Genomic DNA, 20,031 nt, shown 5'->3' on the forward strand with positions numbered 1-20,031 from the left:
TGGCGTTGAGGAAGACTGAACCCGTGATCATCCAAAATCGGGGTAAAGAGAGAGGCAACCAACTGAGGCCATGAGTAAGAATGGTTGACGCCGTAGCCAGCGCGGCAGCGGTAGCGCCGGGTGGCGAGGCCACGCTCACAGCTTTTTCACCGACCCGACCCTCAGGATCTGTGGTTCGGAAGCGAAACAGCACCCAGCCGCACCAGCATCTATCTTCCACTAGCAGCAGGGAACAACGGGCAGGGAGGGAGGAAAGTGGGGAAGGGAAAGGGAATGGAATGGGAATGGGCTTGGATTCGCACGTGCAACCTCAGCAGTGCGACTACAGCCCACGCCGCAAGCGACAACGCCCAGGCTGAGATTACGAAATCAATCTTACAGCCTGGAGGGAGGGAGAGGTGAGTCCACGTCGCCAGGCAGCGGCGAAGAGCAGAGAAGAAGAAGAAGGGGGGACCTTTGGGGGGATTCTCTCTCTACTCTCTACTCTCTTTCTACAGCTCTCTCTATATGCTTCCCGTCCCCTGCGCGCGCGCGGGCTCTGTTTGGTTTGGGTTTGGGCTTGGCATGGTATGGTCCCGTGGGTCCGTGGTCCTGCGCCGTTCCGCCGCTATCCCCCTGCCCCCTTCACTTTCCGCTCTTTCGCTTAAATTAGTAGGTTGGCGACGCTTTTTCCAGCAGTTAACTGCATCGAGCTTGTCACCACCACATTCCCTCCGTCCCCTCCTTCTATTTTATTAGGATCTGCGTTGCGATGTCATTTTGGTTTTTTGATTTTCCTGCCTCGGACCACCGTGCTCTCGCTTACTAGGGGTTCCCTCTCTCTCCCTCTCTCTCTCCTTTTGTGGCCTGCCTGCCTTGTCTCATGTCGGTCGATTGTCGGTGACGGTAATTCCTACGTCCCCTTTCCCCCTTCTTCTCTGAGCGTTCGTGTCGTCTTCGGTCAGGTGGTTTGTCGAAGAGGGAGTGCAGGTTGTGTTTGGAGTTTGGCTGATCGAGAAGGGCATGTTGATAGTAGGAAGGTGAGTGATCAGTGTGTGGTTGATCGTAGGGCGAGGATGAGTTTCGGTGTCGCTGTCGTGGTTTCAGCATGCGGGAGTGTAGTGCGTGACTGCAGAATGAGTGTTGAAGGTGAGCCACGACGAAGATAGATTACGAGCGAGCGAGAGAGAGAGAGAGAGAGAGAGGTGGGTTTTTATGCTCCTGCTGAAGTTTGGGCATCGAGTAGAGCCATGTTGCAGGAGTCCCTAGGAAATTTCGAACTTCACGGTAGTCTTCAACCTATTTGGGTGAGAGAATGTAGTGCCCACGCAGATGTTAGAGAAGATGCTTTGCTTGACCTTAACTCTATTCCCAATCTCTTGAAACCCCCCTCCCTAACTGCCGCTGTAGGATTAACCAAGGCTGCTGCAAGTTTTACTGGTGGCGGTTCTTGTGATAGCGAGTCCTCTTCGGTAGGAATGGACGAGTCAATCTGCGGCGACCCCTCTTTAGCCGTCGACTGCACTCTTTCTCTCGGTTCGTCGGCTACGCAGCGAATGGACATCCCCGCACGCCTCTCTCGTGCGGGATCTCCCGCCCAAGACCTTGTTTGGTCCCTCTCTGCGCGATCGGAGCCAGCCGATGCCCTCACGCGCCACACGTGCGAGCAAGACGTCAGCGAACAGGGCGTGTCGTGGGATGTCAGCTCCAGTCGCAGCGATCCCGATGCCACTCCGGAGTACCAGCCGCAGGTATGGGTCGTTATGTGCTTTCTTCCAGTCGGTTGATGCAAGATCAAGTAGATCGCGTCTTCATCGTTTCCTTAACATCGAGAGTTATTTACCTCGGGTACAGTACTCCTCATTTAGCTTTGTTGGTTGTTAGAAACTTATAAGTCTTCGCTCATTGACTGATTCACAGGACAGCCCATAGGTGGTCATGCTCCTGGTCCTGGTCCGGTGGTTTTGTCGTTCTAAATTTGCATCTTCCGGTTGCCGCAGATGGCAGTCTCTGACAGAACGGCAAGCGGCGAGGACACCGTTCACAGAAGTGGATCCAAGACATGGGCGAAGCCCTGCGTTCCAACTAATGACAGGGATGAGGTGAACACCTCAAAAGGACATCTCAGTATGATCGACGGCAGTGCGTACGACAGTCGACCTGGCCGACAATCTTGGCTACCGAATTTTTTGTCATCGACTGGCCTTGCGTCTGAAGTTAAGGCCACCTCTAGATTTGAGCGTTGCATGCAACCGGAAGGAATCAACTTTGTCCGAGTCTGTGCGCACTGTGGGACATCGAAAACGCCGCTATGGAGGAATGGACCTCAAGGCCCCAAGGTAGGCACTAATTTCCACAGCATGCACCTCTTTGTTACTTCATTGTGAGGCGGATCTAGCGTGATCAAGGATCATTTAACAACGACTAATTTGCCATTGTGTTGTCGGTGCAGTCGCTTTGTAACGCATGTGGCATTCGCTTTAAGAAAGCTGGCCGAAGATCAGCCGCCAACGGCAGCTCGGAGTTGCAGGATACCCCTCTAACCTCGGTGACGGCGGTTAAGGTGGAGAATCCGAAGGCCGTCGATGCTGACGTCGACCATCAGCAATGCTGGGAGTGTTCCCCAGAAGTCAAGCCCAGGAAGAGAAGTCGAGGATCTTTTCTTCACCAGAGAGCGTCAGAAAGTTCCCTCTCAGGCGGCAGCTGTATGACCTGGCAGTCCTGCCTCTTGACGTCGTCACCGAAGAACGTCGACTCTCGAGCATCCCCCATTGTAGGGAGCCGAGAGAAGAAGTTAGTGTTCAGGAAGGCTTTCTCCACAGATGAGGAGGAAGGAGCTGAATTGTTGATGGCGCTCTCATGCGGCATGGTGTACACTTGATTCTTTATTTTGGTAGAATTAGTTCATTGTTTGGCTACGGCTCTATTTTATGTAGAACGTTTGTCCTGTCTGATGCTTATGAGAGATACGTGCAACGTTTGGTCTTCATTGACGCTTTGATGCAGACCCAGACATGTGCGTTGATGCGTCGAGCAAGCAGACCTTGTAAATATCTAGAAAATGGAGCCACGGGAATTTAAACGTAGAGCTCACCTAGGTATGTCGGTGGAACATGTGTTTTTCATTGCACTTAGATCATGGTGTTTTGCTCATATATCTTGCAACTAGCTCTCCTACTTACCTTTCTGGATAACGAGAGATGCGGTTGCGGTGAAGCTCTTATTGAGAAAATAAAGTAGCAAATTTTGCCGATGTTTTTCAGCACCGAGAACTTTCACTTTTGCGAGTTTTGACGCTGTGTGAACTATGAGTTCGATGTTTGATTGGATCGGTAGATCATTGGTTCGTAAAATGCACATAATTGTGGTTGATAAGAGCAATATCTAATTAGAAGATATTCTCTTGTGGAAAAGCTAACCTCTTGTGAGATACACTTCAAACTCTTTGACAATCACTGGATAAGATTATACTGGAAACTCCATTCTTGGTTAGTTTCTTTCCTGCTTCCAACTGTTGGCTGCGAAAACAATTGTCAAGGTCTTTGGTCTTGAGGCATTATTAATAACTGACTTGAAATGTCACTTCCAGTGTGGGCAGCTGTATTTTCTCATCTGTAAGATGACAGTTTCTCTGATGCGTTATTGATGAACAAAAGAAGCGCAGAGCATACAATTGGTAGCATGAACAAACTTGCAAAGGTGAGCTATTAAATTGGGGAAGCAAATCACAGTTTCAGCAACAGACCAACTATTCCTTTGAACACAATTGGTTTTGCCGTGGAGGCAATCCCACATGGCCGCTGATAGTTAGCGAATTAACCATCGTAACGAACAAATTTGGTCCACACGATACTCTACAAGCACAAGAGAAAGAATATCCGGTTTGAACACGTTTAGCTTTCACAGTTGCAGTTGAGATACCCCCCCCCCCCCCTCTTGAAGCAATAATTCCAGTGTGACCAGATTTTCAGATTCTAAGACTTTCTGATACTATTGTTTATACCTTGCCTTTCACATTAAAGGCGAATATGATTCCATTGCAACGTCGAGTTTTTACCTTATTCATCTTAAAGATTTAAAAAACATTCCGAATCACATCATCAAAAACCAAACCAGATGGTAAAAATATAGGGGTCTTTTCCGAGGCATTACAGAAAAACAATGGCGGATACAGTTACATTTCTTCAGCACTTTTTTCACTGCTTGATTGTTTTTTAAAACAATCACGATAAAATTCAGTGGAATCACCAGATTTGTTTGCAGCCCAACTTCTAAACATCGAAGAAGCACCGTCTACCCCTTCAGTCCCCATTTTCCTACTGCCGAATACAAACAAACTTACCGACATTTCAATACTCACTTTCTCAATTCACGATGCTAAAACTTCTCACACTGTTCTTGTTTATATTATCATTCTTGATCAATTGACCTACATAAGAACATAAAAAATTACTCCATCTACCGAAAACTTAGATGGGTAGCCCTCACTATCCTGCAAAAATATCTTACAAACATGAGATATACCAGCTCAGACGTACCGACATTGTTGCTCGTGCAGGGCAGCAGCGACGCAGCCTCAGGGAAGCGCATAGCAAGTTGTGTAATTCTGGCTGCGATCCAACAATCAGAAGAACCAAGCTTAATACCTAGAAACTCACACTGCACACCCAAAACTAATGCAATCGGGCATGAAGGGTTTTGACCACGAATCCCTCTTTGCGAACGAAAGTGTACAGAAACAGCTTCGTTCGTTCGCAATGGACGGAGTTCATATTTTCAGGGGCACCATTTTTTGTAGGAACGTGTAACCCATTAGTTAAGCTTCATGCGTAAGCTTTGCCTTCTGCCCGTGCCGTCGTCTTCGCTCTGCCATTTGTACCTGTGAAGCAGCAATGTTGATCATGCTCCGTTTATCGATCAGCTCATGATGAAATTTCCTACTTTAACAATGTTCATTTGTAGGGTAGTGTTGAGCTGAAGAGCGTAGAGGACGTGTGCTGCGTTTGTGGAAATACCTGAAGAAAATTGGTGTTAGTTTTTGAAGACTGATGGCGAGAAGCAAGGTAAGAGGAGAAATCACTGCTTCTCCGTTGCAGTTCTTATACTGGGTTGTGGGTCGAATTTCGTTGCATGCGGTAGAACATGTGCGCAAGGAGTGGGAAGTTTTTCTGCAACTGTAAGCGCATTGAAAATTTACTACCTCAGTTACGTGCTGATGATTGTGCAATTGTATAGATCAGCGAATTTTCATTGTTGTGTTCGATCAGGGTGATAACGGGATTTCTCGTCACCGACAGGATAAAAGAACATGAATCCGCTCTGGAAGCTTGTGGATGATCTAGGTTTACGCTTGCTGTCTGATCGTCATGTTTTATTTTCAAAGAGTTAATAACGTTTTATCCGTCAGAATATTTCATGAACACTTTGTAATACTGTATACAGCCACTCTGCAAATAGCTCGTTACAGAAATTTTACAGCGAAAGGAGAGGGAGAGAGAGAGGGAGCGAGAGTGAGATTCCCCAGCTAACCTCTCTTGAGAAAGCCTACTGTTGAGACTCGCACAGACAGAATGCCTGACTGTTAAAAGTATGTGACCATGGTTCAATTGCAGGAACTGTTGATCCTATATTCACACTAGAAGAATGCTTTCTTATTGAATATTCAATTTTTCATTAGCTTATTCTGATGCAATCTATTGGTGGGAGGGCAGGAAACGTTGATGCTGTTGCTGGATGTGGGTCCTAGTATGCACCCTTATCTGGCCGATGTATCAAAGTGCATGACTACTTTAATACACAGGAAGGCGAGTTATTCTATTCATTTGCTGGAGGACTCTTATTGCTGCAAATTTCCAATATATCAATTTGTTTAGCTTGTCACCGCATACAATCGCTTCACTGCCGAGTCTATCAGGGGTTTCGCGCATAAAAATTGCAGAATTTATTAGTGCTTTTATATGTTTCTTGTTAATTATTAAATCCTTCAAAATGTTAATATGGTGAGGTGGTTTCGTCCATGCAGCTCATGCTGAGTAAGAATGATGAGGTTGGAGTGGTTTATTTTGGCACAACTGGTAAGTCCTTCAAAATTATTTGAGACTGAGTATTCATTCTCGTTTAGTCTTTTGCAACTGGCCATATTTATGGATATGTGGACTGTATGTACACATGTATGCAGTTTGGTTTGTTCAGGTGTTTCTCTCCAGGATTTTAATGGTTTTCCACCGAGTTGAGGTCACCAGAAGAATCTGAGTGTGTTGAAATTCCACTTGCAACAGAAACGGACAACGAGCTGAACAAGGAAATGGAAGGTTATCATAATATTGTGGTTGTAGAGCCAATTGCTGTTGTATCTCAAGATCTAGCACATCGATTGGAAAACATTCCATGCGGATTTGGTTCAAGCGACTGTATCCTTTTTCGCAGTCAAAGTGGGCGCTGTCATGGGTTGTGAAGAAAGTTAATATTTGTAATGACAAAACGATGAGTTATCTCAGAGAATTTTCTTTAACAAACGTGAACAGTTTTGGATGTCATCGTTGTGGGTTGTGACATGTTAATGAAAAAACTGGGTGAAAACAAGAAGGGCAATAAACGCCTGTGTCTTGTTACTGATGCTGCATCCCCAGTTAGAGAACCTTCCGAAGGAACTGTAGAAGATCAAGTGAGAAATATAGCAGAACGTATGGGTGAACAAGGTATCAAGTTAGATGTTGTTGTAGTCCGTGTTGGTCAAAACTTTTTGATAAACTCTACTGGGCAACATCAGAACGACGTCCTTTTAGATCTCTTCAAATTGCACACTCAAGCGGAGATTGGTATTGCACGAACTGCAACATCTATGCTGGGAATTATAAGGCCTCGCGCTGTTTCACCTACAACTTTATATCGCGGCGACTTTGAACTTACACCAGATCTACGCATTAAGGTTTCATTTTAACCTTCTGCAGTCATTAGTGCATTCTAGCAGAGGGAGGAAGTCGGTTTTGTAGATGAGAATTAAGTCGACCAACTTTCAAAGATCTTCCTCAACTTCTTTTTGTTTTGTTTTAGTTGCTACTCTCAGATGCTTGCATAACTGAAAATATGAGTCAGTAGATATATTCTTATGGTGTTGAAGGTTGGGTTGGTCAATCTATGTGTAGGATGCGGTTAACCTGCAACTAGGAGACTTTGTGTTTGCCGTTGTTTTTGTAATAATGAGTCCAGTCTTATATACACGTGCTTAGATTATGATCTCTGCGATCCTTTCTCTCTACAGGTTTCTGGAAATAAATTACCAGCACATGTACAAGCAATACTGTTATTGTGAGGCTAGTCTTGTTATTGCAGATTAGTAGTAAATACTTTCAAAGAATTCCACTCATTATGTTCAATTACTTCTGTAGGTATGGGTGTACAAAAAGACTTCGCAGGAGAAACTTCCTACATTGAAAAAGTATTCCAATGAAGCACCCGCCTCCGACTCTCATGCAACCCGTGAAGTGAAGATAGATACTGAATACAAAAGCTCTGACAACCCAGATGTTTCTGTTCCCCCTGAGCAACGAACCAAAGCATACAAGTATGGAAAGAATTTCATCCCTATTTCTAGTTCAATGGAGGATTCTCTGAAGTTCAAACCTGAAAAAGGCGTCAAGCTTAAGGGGTTTGTTAAACGTTCTGATATTCCTCGGTATGTTGATAATCTTACTTTCCCTCATTATCTGTGTGAACGCTGGTTCCCTATTTTAGTGCGTCTTCTGATCAAGGAGTAAATATGCAATCGTTATGTGTTGTGTGATTTCTGTACTCCTATTTAAGGACAGATGTCATGGATCTTCACCGGATGGACATGGTTGGCTTTGATGTAGGCATTACTTCCTTAAGGAGTCTAGCATATTTTTGCCGGAGCCTGGACATCAAAAGTCTATTGTAGCAGTGTCAGCACTTGCTCGAGCCATGAAAGAACATGATTACGCGGCAGTAGTTCGTTGTGTGTGGAGACAAGGACAAACCAATGTTGTCATGGGGATCCTTTTACCATTTGTTTCTGCACAAGAAAACGTGGTTAGTCTGAAACCTCCCTTGTATTTATGTTGTAGAGTTGACAAATTTACACTATCAATATTTGATGCATTGATGTAGACTTATTTATTGACAGGCTGATGGTTTTTACTTCAATGTCATACCCTTCCTGGACGATATGCGGGAGTTCCGTTTCACGTCTTTTAGCTCTATGCCAGAGTCTTTGCAGCCAAGTTGTGAACAGCAAGAAGCTGCATATAATCTGGTTCGTATGCTCGACCTGTCTCCAAGCGAAGACGAAGAACTGCTTCAGCCAGAACAAACCATTAATCCCGTTCTGCAGGTAGGATTGATAAATTTACTTGCAGTTACGGAATCGTTTTGCAATCCGTTCTTTCAATTTACATCTGTAACAATGGTATTGACCCCTGTGCTCAATGCTTTCTGCTACTTGCCTCTACTACTCAGGCACTGTTCGGTTTTAAGACCATGGCATTGTAGAACGACTAATGAATGACTTTTGCTCGTGACACAGCATATTAAACGGGACTTTTCTTTTCAAGTTCTAAATTTGAACATAACTATCGCGTGCTTTTGACAGAGATTCTATTATTTTTTGCATTTGCGATCCCTCAATCCGGAGGCCAAAGTACCTCCACTAGATGAATCCTTGCGCTGTATAGTAGAACCAGATCTGCTGCGTCTTGATGAAAATCAATATGCAATAAATCAGTTCTCTCAACAGTTAACACTGACGCCAAATATCCAGGTCTGGTGCTGCTTCCTCCTCCCTTTCTTTGTTCGAAGAAAGATTGTCATCCAGTCAGAACAGCATACTCGGATTGGGTACCCAAGTGCAGGGTCAGACAACTTCAAGTGTATAACTAGGATCATATGAACAGTATGTAGAATGTCTTCAGGATACGAGGTATTCATACTTTAGAAAGCAAGTTGTAACTTCAGAATTTCAATTAGCTGCAAAATTCATGGTTGCATGGCGTTGTCAACTTCTATATTCAAGCAGGAGAATGGCAAGAAGTCTTTCTGGAAAGGCGAACGGAGGGATGGTAACGTTCTGCAAATCAAAGATGAACCAGCTTTCATGGATGTGGATATGAAAAACCCTGGTTCTGTATCTTTCAATAGTCTTGCTTCAAGGAAGGTTGAGGAAATTGGGAGTGCAAATCCTGTGGCTGATTTTGAGGCACTCATGGCTCGCCGTGACAGCCCTGAATGGGTTGGCAAAGCGATTCAAGGGATGAAGAAAATGATATATGATCTCCTAGACTCTGCTTACAATGGCAACACATACGAAAAGGCTCTTGCATGCTTGATTTCCCTGCGATTGGGGTGTGTAATCCAAGAGGTACTGTCTTGGTGTGCCTTTTACGTAATAATGGTGTCCGATAATGACACGATTTCAAACTCTGAATTGGAAAATCTAATGCACTGAAGACGCTCTAGGAATTCACACAAAAGATTTGTCTGTGACCTGTACAGGAACCTTTGGAATTCAATTTTTTCCTACGCGATTTAAAGACTAAGGGAAGTACGATACGGCTGCAAGACTTTTGGCAGCAAGTCATGGGCAAAAAAATTACTCTAATTTCCAAGGATGAAGCACCTGACAGGTATCTAATTCTCGTAGCACGAGGCCCGGAATCAACCTAGTCAAATTCTTAATGATCAATCATGTAATGTATTTTTCTTTTGTTCTTTCATACATTCCTAAATCTAGCAAAAGTAGTTCTGTCTGCAACATACCGATATTAACAGTAAGCAGCAGCTCTCATTATCCTCACAATTGGAACTTTGAACTCTTGATTATTTGACCAAAGCCTTGACGCGTGTTCTGTTTTTGGAGACACAGTAATGTAGGAGCTGCTGAAGCTGCATCATTTTTAACCAGTGAGAAGCTGATCGCGAAGAAGGAAGAACCGGCTGATGAGATTGACGAAATGGAAGCTCTTCTTGGAGGAGCTATGTCATAAATTTATTGCAATTCCTCTGATCTCGGCGTATCCCTCCCCTTCGCTGGGCATTTATGAAAGATGCTTCTAGCCACAGATTTAGCTGCTAACTTTCATGGCCAACTCTAGTGCTCACACAGGCTTCGCGGCTTGTAGAAAGTCCTTTTTTGATATCAGAGACTTCAAAGGCCAGATGTATCTCCCATTTTTCTAGAGCAAATCCTCTGTAATTTCAACAGTAACTTAGTTCACCCAATAGTGATTTGTTCAATCAACTCTACATTTTTCCTTCATGCAATGGTCTAGTACTCGCACTGGGATGCAATCATCTGACAATTGAACCCTAAACGCTGAAGACGCTGCCAACTTATCACTGCGAAGCCACTGAAATGAAACTGACATTAACAAAACGTGAACAATTCGGGAAACCCCGAAAGATGTTAGCGGCAAGGTTGCCGTGTCCCTTTAATGCACTATTTTACTTGCAGACTGATCGTAAACGCATCTGGTGGAAGATGGGACCATTCGTTAGGTCCACCTTGCCCGCCTTGAGATATATTTTAAACGACGCCTGCACACAAAGTACTTACGTAAACGGACCGCATGTTACGCTATAAATATGAGGCCATCCCATTTGCACTGTCGGCATTATTATGATAGTTACGTCATCACCAGCTGATCACGAAATTGGGTTTTGCAGTTTTTGCAAGTGGTGGGTGATCGTTGAGATTTGGTTCAAGGGGGTGCAGCCAGCCGCCGTACTCAGCTGTGAGTCTGCGAAGGGCGCTTCACAGCGTCGAAGGAGATTGAGTGTCGGTAACTCGGAAAGGGTGTTTCTTCGCTAGGAACTGAGCTCTTAACAAGCACATCCTCACTTCAGTTTCATCTGGCTGATGAACTTAGGGTTCATCGTGGAGCTCATCTTTCTTTAGCGTCATACAGTGAAAACTGGTGACTGCTTCGTTCAGAACTGGAGAAAATTTCTTGGTACTGGGTGGTGGAGTGTCTTGGAAGGAAGGGGAGAGGTTCGTCCACGCTTTCGAGGATCTTCAAAAGTTAGTCGGTGAGAGAGAGCATTGTTTATTAGCTCGTGAAGTGCTTTTGTCGCGAGATATAGGTCTTGGGACGATATTCGAGGAGCCGGGAGTCATGATTGTGAGCGGGGAGTCGAAGATTAGGCAGTCTCACAAGCGCAACCGCCTCCGCGTGGGGTACGCTGAGGCACAACCATCGTCGTGTGGACCAGTGCTCCAGAACCATCAGCCAATGAGCAACCCAATCTGGAGTAAGGCGACGACGCCTGTTGTTGTGGTAGACGACGAGGACGATGATGTTGTTGTCTCATCGCCGGCAGCTTTCGCTCATGTCTGTAAGCAATTCCTCAGTGAAATTGTCTGTAGTTATTCTGGTTTTCGTGCGTTGAGATGATGATCTATGTCCTACGGTGACTATGTGCATTGCAAATGCTTTCCTGCCTCGGTAGGCTCTTCGGTGGAGTTCAATTGTTTCAAATGAGGTGGGTGTTCTCTTCATAGCATGCGATATCACCATGGGAATCCAGTTTTGCGAACCTTGATGAGTTCTTTCGTCACCTTTCAATCAAGCAAAAGTCTGCTGTGGTAGAGTCCCTTTCTTTTTCCAGGGCTTACCACAACGGTTATTTGGTTTGGTGTAGAACATGAGGTCGTTAGCTTAATTCTAGTTGATTCACACATACATTGAATCATATCCTCGTGCGCTCCGTCCAATCAATTGGTTTCAGATAGGCGTCAATCCCTTGTGCGCCCTAATCATTAAATAAAATCAGTGTCGATAACATGTCTGTACTTGAGCCTATTTCGCTAACATTTCAATATCTGATCTTGATTACTAAGGGAGGTCCCCGATAGCCAGTAACTTCGAACTTTAGCACCATCAGAACTTTTCGTTTCGATATTTCTGAGTCGCTGGCTTACATAGCTGGTCTTTTTGCAAATTGCACATCATGAGAACGAATTTGGAGTCGACGTGATGCTATGCAAAGAAGAGGCTGATGCGCGTTTCGAGTTTTCCATTGTGCATTAGCATACTGCGCTCAACAGATCAAGCTCACAGATATGAGATGTGCCTGACACGTATGCTGTTGGTCTCTTGGTTGTACAATACTAGCTTACTTTGCAGAAGCTGAATTTGTTCATCTTGCCTTTGTGAACGGCATTGATGTGCAGGCCAAATTGAAAGCAAGCATAAGAGTAACACGACCTAGATTGCCAGTGGAAGAGGATCCATTGGCATTGCGTCTGGGCCGTGGAGGTAATCGTCTGTATTTTTCACGTATCACAATGATTTGCTTGCTAGCGTTATTCCCTTATTTACGCAGTTTTATGAATAGTCCTCGTGAGGAAAGACCCTTCGATTTATGTTCTTCCGTTTTTTGTTAGCACTGTCAAATATCATGTTTCTGGAGCCAGTCTAGGTTCATTGCTGAGACTCTGGTTTGTAAATTCTCTCTTTGGGGTCGTCTATCATCATGACGAAGTGATGCTGTGATGTGTTTTCCTCTTAGCCTACTTGTTTAGGTATGACGATTTATCTTTGCATTATGGCGATTTTGTCTCGTGATACATATCACCTCCAGAGGTTCTCTAACGCTTGCACTGGAGCGTGTACCCAATGTGATATTTCTGAAGTAATGGAACTAAGCGTTAATGGCCTTAATTTATGATTCAGAGACATCACTGTGTATTATCGGGAATCCGTCACCATCTGGTGCAAGTCAGCAACAGCCCCGTTCAGGTCGCCGGGGGCGACAACTTCGGTCAATTATAGATCTCGCGAATACGCTTACTCCAGTGCGACAAACTTCCATGAGTGAGGACTGTGTGCTTCTTTCTGACATTCCTAAGGTATTATATATTTTTTGGCTTAGTTATGGGGTTTGTCCCTTCTGTGATGTGTGTGGAATCCACTTTGCTGCAAGTCAATGACTTTTTCTTTCTTATTGTTGTCGTTGTTGTTATTGATCAAGGTGAAAGTTTCATCTTATTGTCTCTTCATCAAGTTTTGTTGTGTTGAATTGGAAGCTGCTTTCTCATTGTTGATCCTGGCAGTAAGGTCTGTGGAAAGTCTTCTAACATTTCCATGTTGTCCTGAGTATGCTTCCTTTACGCACCATGTATTCAACTTGTGTTCTACAATCTAGATATCGTTTTTAATCTAACAAACTTCTGCTCTATTTCCAGACTAGGAAACGTAGACATGTTCAACTGGAATCCACTTGGGAGATCCCCCCAAACTTGCCAGCTCAGGACAAAGAGGAGGAACCTAAACTGAAGTGCCCTATTTGTGCGGATGTAATGAAAGCCGAGACATCCACCATTTGTGGTCATATTTTTTGTCAAGCTTGTATTCAAAGTGCGATCAAGGCACAGAAGAAATGCCCTACCTGTCGGAAGAAGTTGACATTGAAAAGCATACATCGGATATATATTTGATCTGCACTCACAGTGCATACTGCACGTTACCAGAACCAACTGCCATAACTGCCATTAGATTTGTACATTTTTAGGACGGATGGTCTCACAGGTAGGATAAGGTAAGTGATTCAATCAGAAGGGATGCGGGGGGACTGAAATCGTTTGCTGCAATTGCAGAAAAGGATTTCATTTTTTATTTTTCAGTTTTATTTTTGCTCCTGTTGAATCTGCACCAAGGTGCGTACCAGTGCGATAACTTCACCTGCAGCTTCCTGCCCTCTCAGCTCACATTGGGAGCATTGAAGAGTGGAATTACTGTACATTCAACATTTGTTTTGTATTCTTAAATTAACGTTTTCCTGGATATTTCTTCACTTGTGTTTCTCCATTAAAATCAAGTACTTTGTTGAGCTACTATTCCAATGTTAAGTCTCTACCACTAGGTCAAAGCCTCCCGTTTCAGGAACGAAAACAGTCAAACGACTCCTAAGGTTAGCTTGTACATAGATCTACCTCCTGCAAAAAGAATCAACATTCCCATGATGATCTGCTTCATGTGCTTTTTTCTATGGTAGACATGGCATAAACCGTTAAAATAAGGTGGAAGTGGTTCTGAATGACCTTCGGAAGGTGAAGAGGAAACTAAAATAGTGAATGTGTTGTAAACATCATACACTTGGTGGAAAAAAAAATATAATTTTTCAAAGTGATTTCCTAGTCTTGTCTTCTAGACATGTTAGTTGTGATGAAAAACCACCATGAATTGTTGTGAAAGTTGGAAAAATTGTGTTATAGAACCATGGACTACATGTGCCAAAAATCATGATTGGTAAATAAAAAATTTGGACCAGATATGATGCCATTCAACTATGCATGCAAGCATGGTTGAAAGCAAATTGAACTTTGAATAAATGTAGACTTGCCAATTTTAAGGTTGATGATGCTTACAAGTCCACACTTTACTTCACACCAAACTAGTTGGTTCAAACTCAATTGTGGCTTATACTTTGTTGCAATCATGTGCCATGATGCTTAATAACTAATGGTCATATCAATGCTTATCAATTCTCTATTCTTGTATGCAGTTGCCATTGCCCATTGAGCTAGTTATATCCTAGAAACATGGTATAAGCGAAAGGAAATTGAAGCATGAACAAAGACTGATATGTTTGAAAAGAATGTGAAGGTGGTGTGGGTATTAAAGTGATAGAAAAGGACTTGGCTTGGTGCAAACAAAGGAGGAACTAAATAGAAGAATAAGCCATTTTGTTGATGTTGAGACAAAGGGGGTGTTGCTAGCTACATCTCTAACTTTGGCAATGGGTCATTGCCATGAAGTCCATTGCTACTTTCTTAACATCCTTCGACATTCTACGCCCTTGCACTTTATTGTCACAAAAACTCTACTATTCTTTTCAATTGCTTTGTAATCTTTGTTATATTAGTGATTGTCACCTTTGACATGCATTAGACCTTCAATTGTTGCATATTACAATGCTCTGCAATTTGCTTTGCAGCTACTTGCACTTACTTAGCTACTTGACCTTTTCAAATGCTCAGCAGCTGTAGCCCTCATTGTATGTGTCTCTTCATGTTCAGTGAGTCTCCTTCTCTTTGCTTCTTCTTTTTCAATTCTTTTTCTTTCTTTTCCTTATAGTTGCACTTTTTTTTGTGCTTGCATTTATTATATTGCAATTGTATATTCCTTGAATTTTAATATCTTTGACTTTGTGAAGTCCATCATATGGTTGTAGTTTCTAAAGCTTGATCTTTTTGTCACCATTGGTAAGATTAGAAATGAAATCATAAGGCAATGTATTTGGATTAAGTGTGACCAAATCAAAAACATGATTGGATCTTGTCTCTCATTTTGGAGTTGACAAAAAAATGTGAATGTCCATCAATAGATTGAATAACAAACTCTACTTCAATCAAAGTTAAGCTAAAGAAGATGAATTTATGTACATCGTCCTATTCACATCGCTCACCAACATATAATCTAATTTGTTCTATGCATGCTTCAAGTAAGTTCATACTTAAAGTTTTAAAGCTTAACTTCAATTCTTTGTTTACAAATGCTACAAATGTAATGATATTTCTATTTAAAGATAAAATATTGGAGCTAACAAATCTCAAAGTAATATTGATAAAAGCCAAGAATCCTTGCAATGTAAGTGATATCCAATGTACTAGCATTATACTATTATGTGAAGTCTTGCTTGAAAACACACTAGTGTCGTAGTAGAGAGAGTTTGCATCAAGAAAGCGCTAAGCTTCTAGCTGACACTAATTGCTCAAATAAGTTAGAAGTTTATAAAACACAAATATTATTTATATCTTATCTTCAAGAAGATAATTGCATCAAATATACAAGTCTAGGATGTACAACAGTTCCCAAGATGTGACTAGATATCCTAAAATTACTTCTACTCTTGTAGAGATCTCTTCCACATATGTATCATTCAATAACTTCTAATTTATTTGTCTAATTGGATTCAAAATTTTCTACAAATTAACTTAAATCTTTGACTACTTTTATACAAGAAAACAACCATAAATTCATTACAAATCTTTAGATATCACCTCATTTTTAGCAAGTACTAAACATATCAATTTTTAAGTACTCATGTATTAAATCCACCATATTTCAAAAATCCAATACTCAAATATTATGAATTTTTTATATACAACTTTTAAACCTAGTCTGTTATACTCGAAAAAAATTTGAGCCATAATTTCATCCAAAAATTCAAAATATGGCCTAAATTAAAACCTCCATGAAAAGAACTCACTTACAAATCCTTAGTTTTTAAGCACTAACTTCCAATAATTCTTTTTCTCTTATTTCAAATTAAAAATTATTTATTTTTTGTATAAAATGTAGCTTTTTAATTCATCTTTTAAATTTTATTTTTTGATTATTAAAATGCCTTTCTAAAATTCTCTATATGCTTAAAAGAATAATAATAAGTACCAAATTTATACCCTAAATTCAAACAACCATATCTCCTTCATTAAAACTCCAAATTATACATTTTTTTCATCCAACTTCTAATCTAAAATACAAGCTTTCTAAATCCAATCTCCAAACTTCAAATGAATTGCCTTGCTTTGAATGGACTGCCTTAAAGTCGTCCCAAATTCTAATATGGTCCCAAACAACATCTCAAAGCCAATTTGACATGACTTTCAACCAAAGGTAATGAAGTCCTCTATCACTCACTTTATCCATCTACATGAGATGGCCTAGGAATCAAAATATTATACTTTTGACACCAAAGCTTTACTAAATTTATTATTAATAAATCCTACAAATTTAATATTTAATAACAAAATTTAAATTATAAATTTTAATAAATTAGATAAGTATTTTATTTTATTTTTAATTACAATCTAATATTTTATAATATTTTATTTTATTTTTATATATTATACTACTTTTCAACATGACATTAGGTACTTATTTGTAGAAGATAAAAGAAAATTAAAACAAAAAGTCATTAAAACTCTAATAGAATTATATATAAATTATAATTAAAGCTTAAAAAATATAATAAATATTGATTAAGTTTAATTAAAAATTAAAATAAATTATAAAAAAATACAAAAAAAAAAATTAATTAAATCTTAATCAAATTTTAGACAAATCTTAAAAAAACTTAAACAAATCTTAAACAAATCCTTTAAAAATCCTAATCTTAATCAAATCTTAATCAAATGTTAAATGAATCCTAATCAAATCTTAAAAAAATTCTAATCAAATCCTAAAAAAACCTAGATAATTCCTAAAAAAATCTTAATTAAATCCTAGATCCTAAAGCATTCAAAGCATTAATTTTAATTCAAATTTTGTACATCTTTTAATAATTAAGCCAAAAACAAACACAAATATTTTTAAGAATATCAAACATATCAAATAGAAGTTAAGTCCTAAAATCTACCTAAATATTGATTGATCTTCTTTTCCAATTTTAATGAAAATCTTTTTAAGCTAAAATCACTTAATTATATTATTAAATATTTATTAAAAATTATATATATGTTAAAAATTAAGTCTATTATCCATATAAATAAATTTTATATTTGATAATTTAATTGATAGATTACTAAAGATCTTAAAAATCATCATTTTTCCTTCAAATTCTATTTTTGAGACTCCAATCTACTTGAATTTTAATATCTTTCAATCTAATTATTTAATTATGCTCAAATCTATAGTATGTAATAAAAAAATTAATCACAAATCTACAAATTTTTATTTATAGATCTACTATCAAACTTACAAAAATATTCCAAATATAAACCTATCAAGGATATGAATTAAAAGAAGATATATAAACTTGGAAAATCTAAATCAAAAGTAAAATAACAAAATAGAAATAAAGTAGTATATATATTAAAAAGAAACTAGAATGGCTATTGCTAAAAGACAAAGAAACTAAATACTTTTGAATCTAGACTAGAAGCAAGAAATGAATTGACAAGAGTGAAGAAGGCTTTACTCTTGTCTCTATATATATTATCTACCTAAGATTTATGTGGCAATATTCTATAAAACTTCCAAAAATATGTTGACTTTGCATGACACATATCTTAACTTGCAAGGTAAGTTTTCTATATGGTCGCCACATAATTAGCTTGTTTTACAAGCTATCAATATATGTGGAACATAGATAGCTTGTTGACCAAGTTTCTAATCTACCAATCAACTACAAATATATGTAAAGTCAAAACAATGTTTGGAAAGCATCTAAGAAGTTTTTGTAGAAGGTATTATGAAATTAATCTATTTTTACCTAATTCTACCTATTTAGATAATAATTACAATAGATATAAATTTATGATGTTATCCCTTCTTTTAGGAACAAGCTCCATAAGGAGTAGTAATCATATATTGAAAAAGTCTAAGATGTGGCAAATTATATTTGCTACATACTCTGATCTTTGTTTTCTTTGAAAGTAGTTGATAGGTCCTCTCAGCTATTGATAATGTCTTATTCCAGGGCGGGAAGACCATCCTAATATTTTCATTATTGTTGAAACCTTTATAACATTCTTCAAACAAAATATTTGCAACACCATCAAGAGTCATGCATACTTCTAATAAAATCATCAAACATTGAAAATCTTTTCTTGGTCGTAATACTTAACAAATTATATATCACCATCTATTTGAAGAAGAATGTGTTGTTCTTGAAGGTCTTCATCTCTATTACGTCATCTTAGACATTGTGATAATTGCAATGTCTCATGTGATAAGTCAAAAAATAATGGCTCTAAAGTTGAGTCTACTGGTTGATTTTCCATCTTCTTGACACCACAATTATATAGAAGCTACAAACAAGGATAAAAGATAGAATGCAATCTTTCCTGTAGCTTATTTCATTTATAGTAAAGGTTTGCTATCCTTCATCTTGATTTTGATGGATGTTGTTGATGAAAAGCCTCCACTATCTTTGTTGCATTTATAAGATTCTCTACTGGCTCCCATGTGAATTCACTAGTATCATATCTATACCAATGAACAAGATATTTCAATTCATTTTGGTATTGCCTTGAGTCTAAAACTTCTTCCACTTCAAACTCATTATTATTGTCCACTTCTATAAGATGAGGTAAGACTTATCTTTTTCTTGGTGTATTCACAACTTTGTATAATTCAAGAAGAAATACGTGGAAGAAAGGATGGATCTTCATTGACTCTGATAGATATAATTGATAAGTAATATGACTGATTTATCCACAAATAAGAAAAGATCTAAGCTTGTGGTAGTCCAACTTATTACAAAGACGAGTGATCTTGATATTACGACAAAACAACCATACTTTGTCACCTCTATTGATTTATGGTTGTTCCTTTTAAAATGTATTTGTGTTGATCTTTTGTCATTCTTGAGCTTCCTTTAATTGCACCTTTATTGTTGCATGTAGCTTAAAAAAATGATTTGTCAAATCTTCAGCTACAAGATTATCAACTTTTGAAAAGTCAAAAGTATCAAATCATGGATGGTAAATATAATTAAAAAAAAAACTATTTGTTACTTAGAAGAATGCATCATATTATCATAAGGAAATTCTATCCATGGCAAGAAGGTTTTCTAATTGTCTTATTAATAATTGATGGTACACCTTAAGTATTGCTCTAAAATTTGGTTTATGCATGTGAGTGTAAAATTCACTCCTCAATTTAATTACAAGATGGCATCAATTAAGAGTTGCTTATAATAAGTGGTGTAAAGTGGAAGTAGTAAAAACAAGAATAAAAGAAGCAAAATACAAAATAAGTGGAAGAAGTACAATCAAGTAATTATATACTACAAAACTAGTCACAATTTGTTCGTTAAGTTTTCATCCAATATAAAGTAAAGAATAAAAAGTATAAATAAAAATATATATTTAAAATTTTAATTTTTTTCTTTTTAATGGTATAAGAAATATATAAATCCGAATTACTATGAATAAGTTATGAGGGTTTAAAAAATAATAAATAAATAAATAAAAAATTAAGTAAATAATTTTATCTTAAGAGTAACTTAAGAGATCAGGAGTTCAAGCCTCACTAAGACTTAGAAGTAGTGTATATGGATCTCTAAGAGAGGCCACGAGGCATTAGTCTTATC

The 20,031-nt window shown here is 39.2% G+C and overlaps 3 protein-coding genes and 1 long non-coding RNA gene across 5 annotated transcripts in view; all 4 read left to right on the top strand.

Annotated features, from left to right (window-relative positions):
- Nucleotides 1-362, top strand: part of LOC149986628 (uncharacterized) — a 1,518-nt gene extending 1,156 nt beyond the window's left edge. Inside the window, exon 2 of the long non-coding RNA XR_016500030.1 lies at nucleotides 1-362. This exon is cut by the window's left edge and continues 124 nt beyond it. This is a non-coding gene — a long non-coding RNA (uncharacterized LOC149986628).
- A 194-nt stretch (nucleotides 363-556) lies between these two features.
- On the top strand, nucleotides 557-3,244 carry LOC112274736 (uncharacterized). The gene is made up of 3 exons (XM_024504448.3): nucleotides 557-1,730; nucleotides 1,980-2,318; nucleotides 2,432-3,244. The coding sequence occupies exons 1-3, from the start codon at nucleotides 1,230-1,232 to the stop codon at nucleotides 2,858-2,860; spliced, it is 1,269 nt and encodes a 422-aa protein (XP_024360216.1). The 5' UTR covers nucleotides 557-1,229; the 3' UTR covers nucleotides 2,861-3,244.
- A 1,509-nt stretch (nucleotides 3,245-4,753) lies between these two features.
- On the top strand, nucleotides 4,754-10,249 carry LOC112275165 (ATP-dependent DNA helicase 2 subunit KU80). The gene is made up of 12 exons (XM_024505272.3): nucleotides 4,754-5,042; nucleotides 5,691-5,783; nucleotides 6,002-6,053; nucleotides 6,258-6,389; nucleotides 6,504-6,907; nucleotides 7,368-7,654; nucleotides 7,833-8,028; nucleotides 8,123-8,329; nucleotides 8,588-8,755; nucleotides 9,011-9,352; nucleotides 9,487-9,617; nucleotides 9,857-10,249. The coding sequence occupies exons 1-12, from the start codon at nucleotides 5,028-5,030 to the stop codon at nucleotides 9,975-9,977; spliced, it is 2,148 nt and encodes a 715-aa protein (XP_024361040.1). The 5' UTR covers nucleotides 4,754-5,027; the 3' UTR covers nucleotides 9,978-10,249.
- A 277-nt stretch (nucleotides 10,250-10,526) lies between these two features.
- LOC112275166 (uncharacterized) lies at nucleotides 10,527-13,785 on the top strand. Of its 2 annotated transcripts, none has more exons than XM_024505273.3 (4): nucleotides 10,527-11,321; nucleotides 12,164-12,248; nucleotides 12,666-12,841; nucleotides 13,178-13,785. In XM_024505273.3, the coding sequence occupies exons 1-4, from the start codon at nucleotides 11,106-11,108 to the stop codon at nucleotides 13,427-13,429; spliced, it is 729 nt and encodes a 242-aa protein (XP_024361041.1). In that variant the 5' UTR covers nucleotides 10,527-11,105; the 3' UTR covers nucleotides 13,430-13,785. The 2 variants fall into 2 exon arrangements, with proteins under 2 accessions (XP_024361041.1, XP_090102232.1); XM_090246106.1 differs by having other exon boundaries at nucleotides 10,553-11,325.
- Nucleotides 13,786-20,031: the final 6,246 nt, after the last annotated feature.

The sequence above is a fragment of the Physcomitrium patens genome, chromosome 22 (assembly GCF_059467195.1).
Source record: "Physcomitrium patens ecotype Gransden chromosome 22, ASM5946719v1, whole genome shotgun sequence".
In the NCBI taxonomy this organism is placed as follows: domain Eukaryota; kingdom Viridiplantae; phylum Streptophyta; class Bryopsida; order Funariales; family Funariaceae; genus Physcomitrium; species Physcomitrium patens.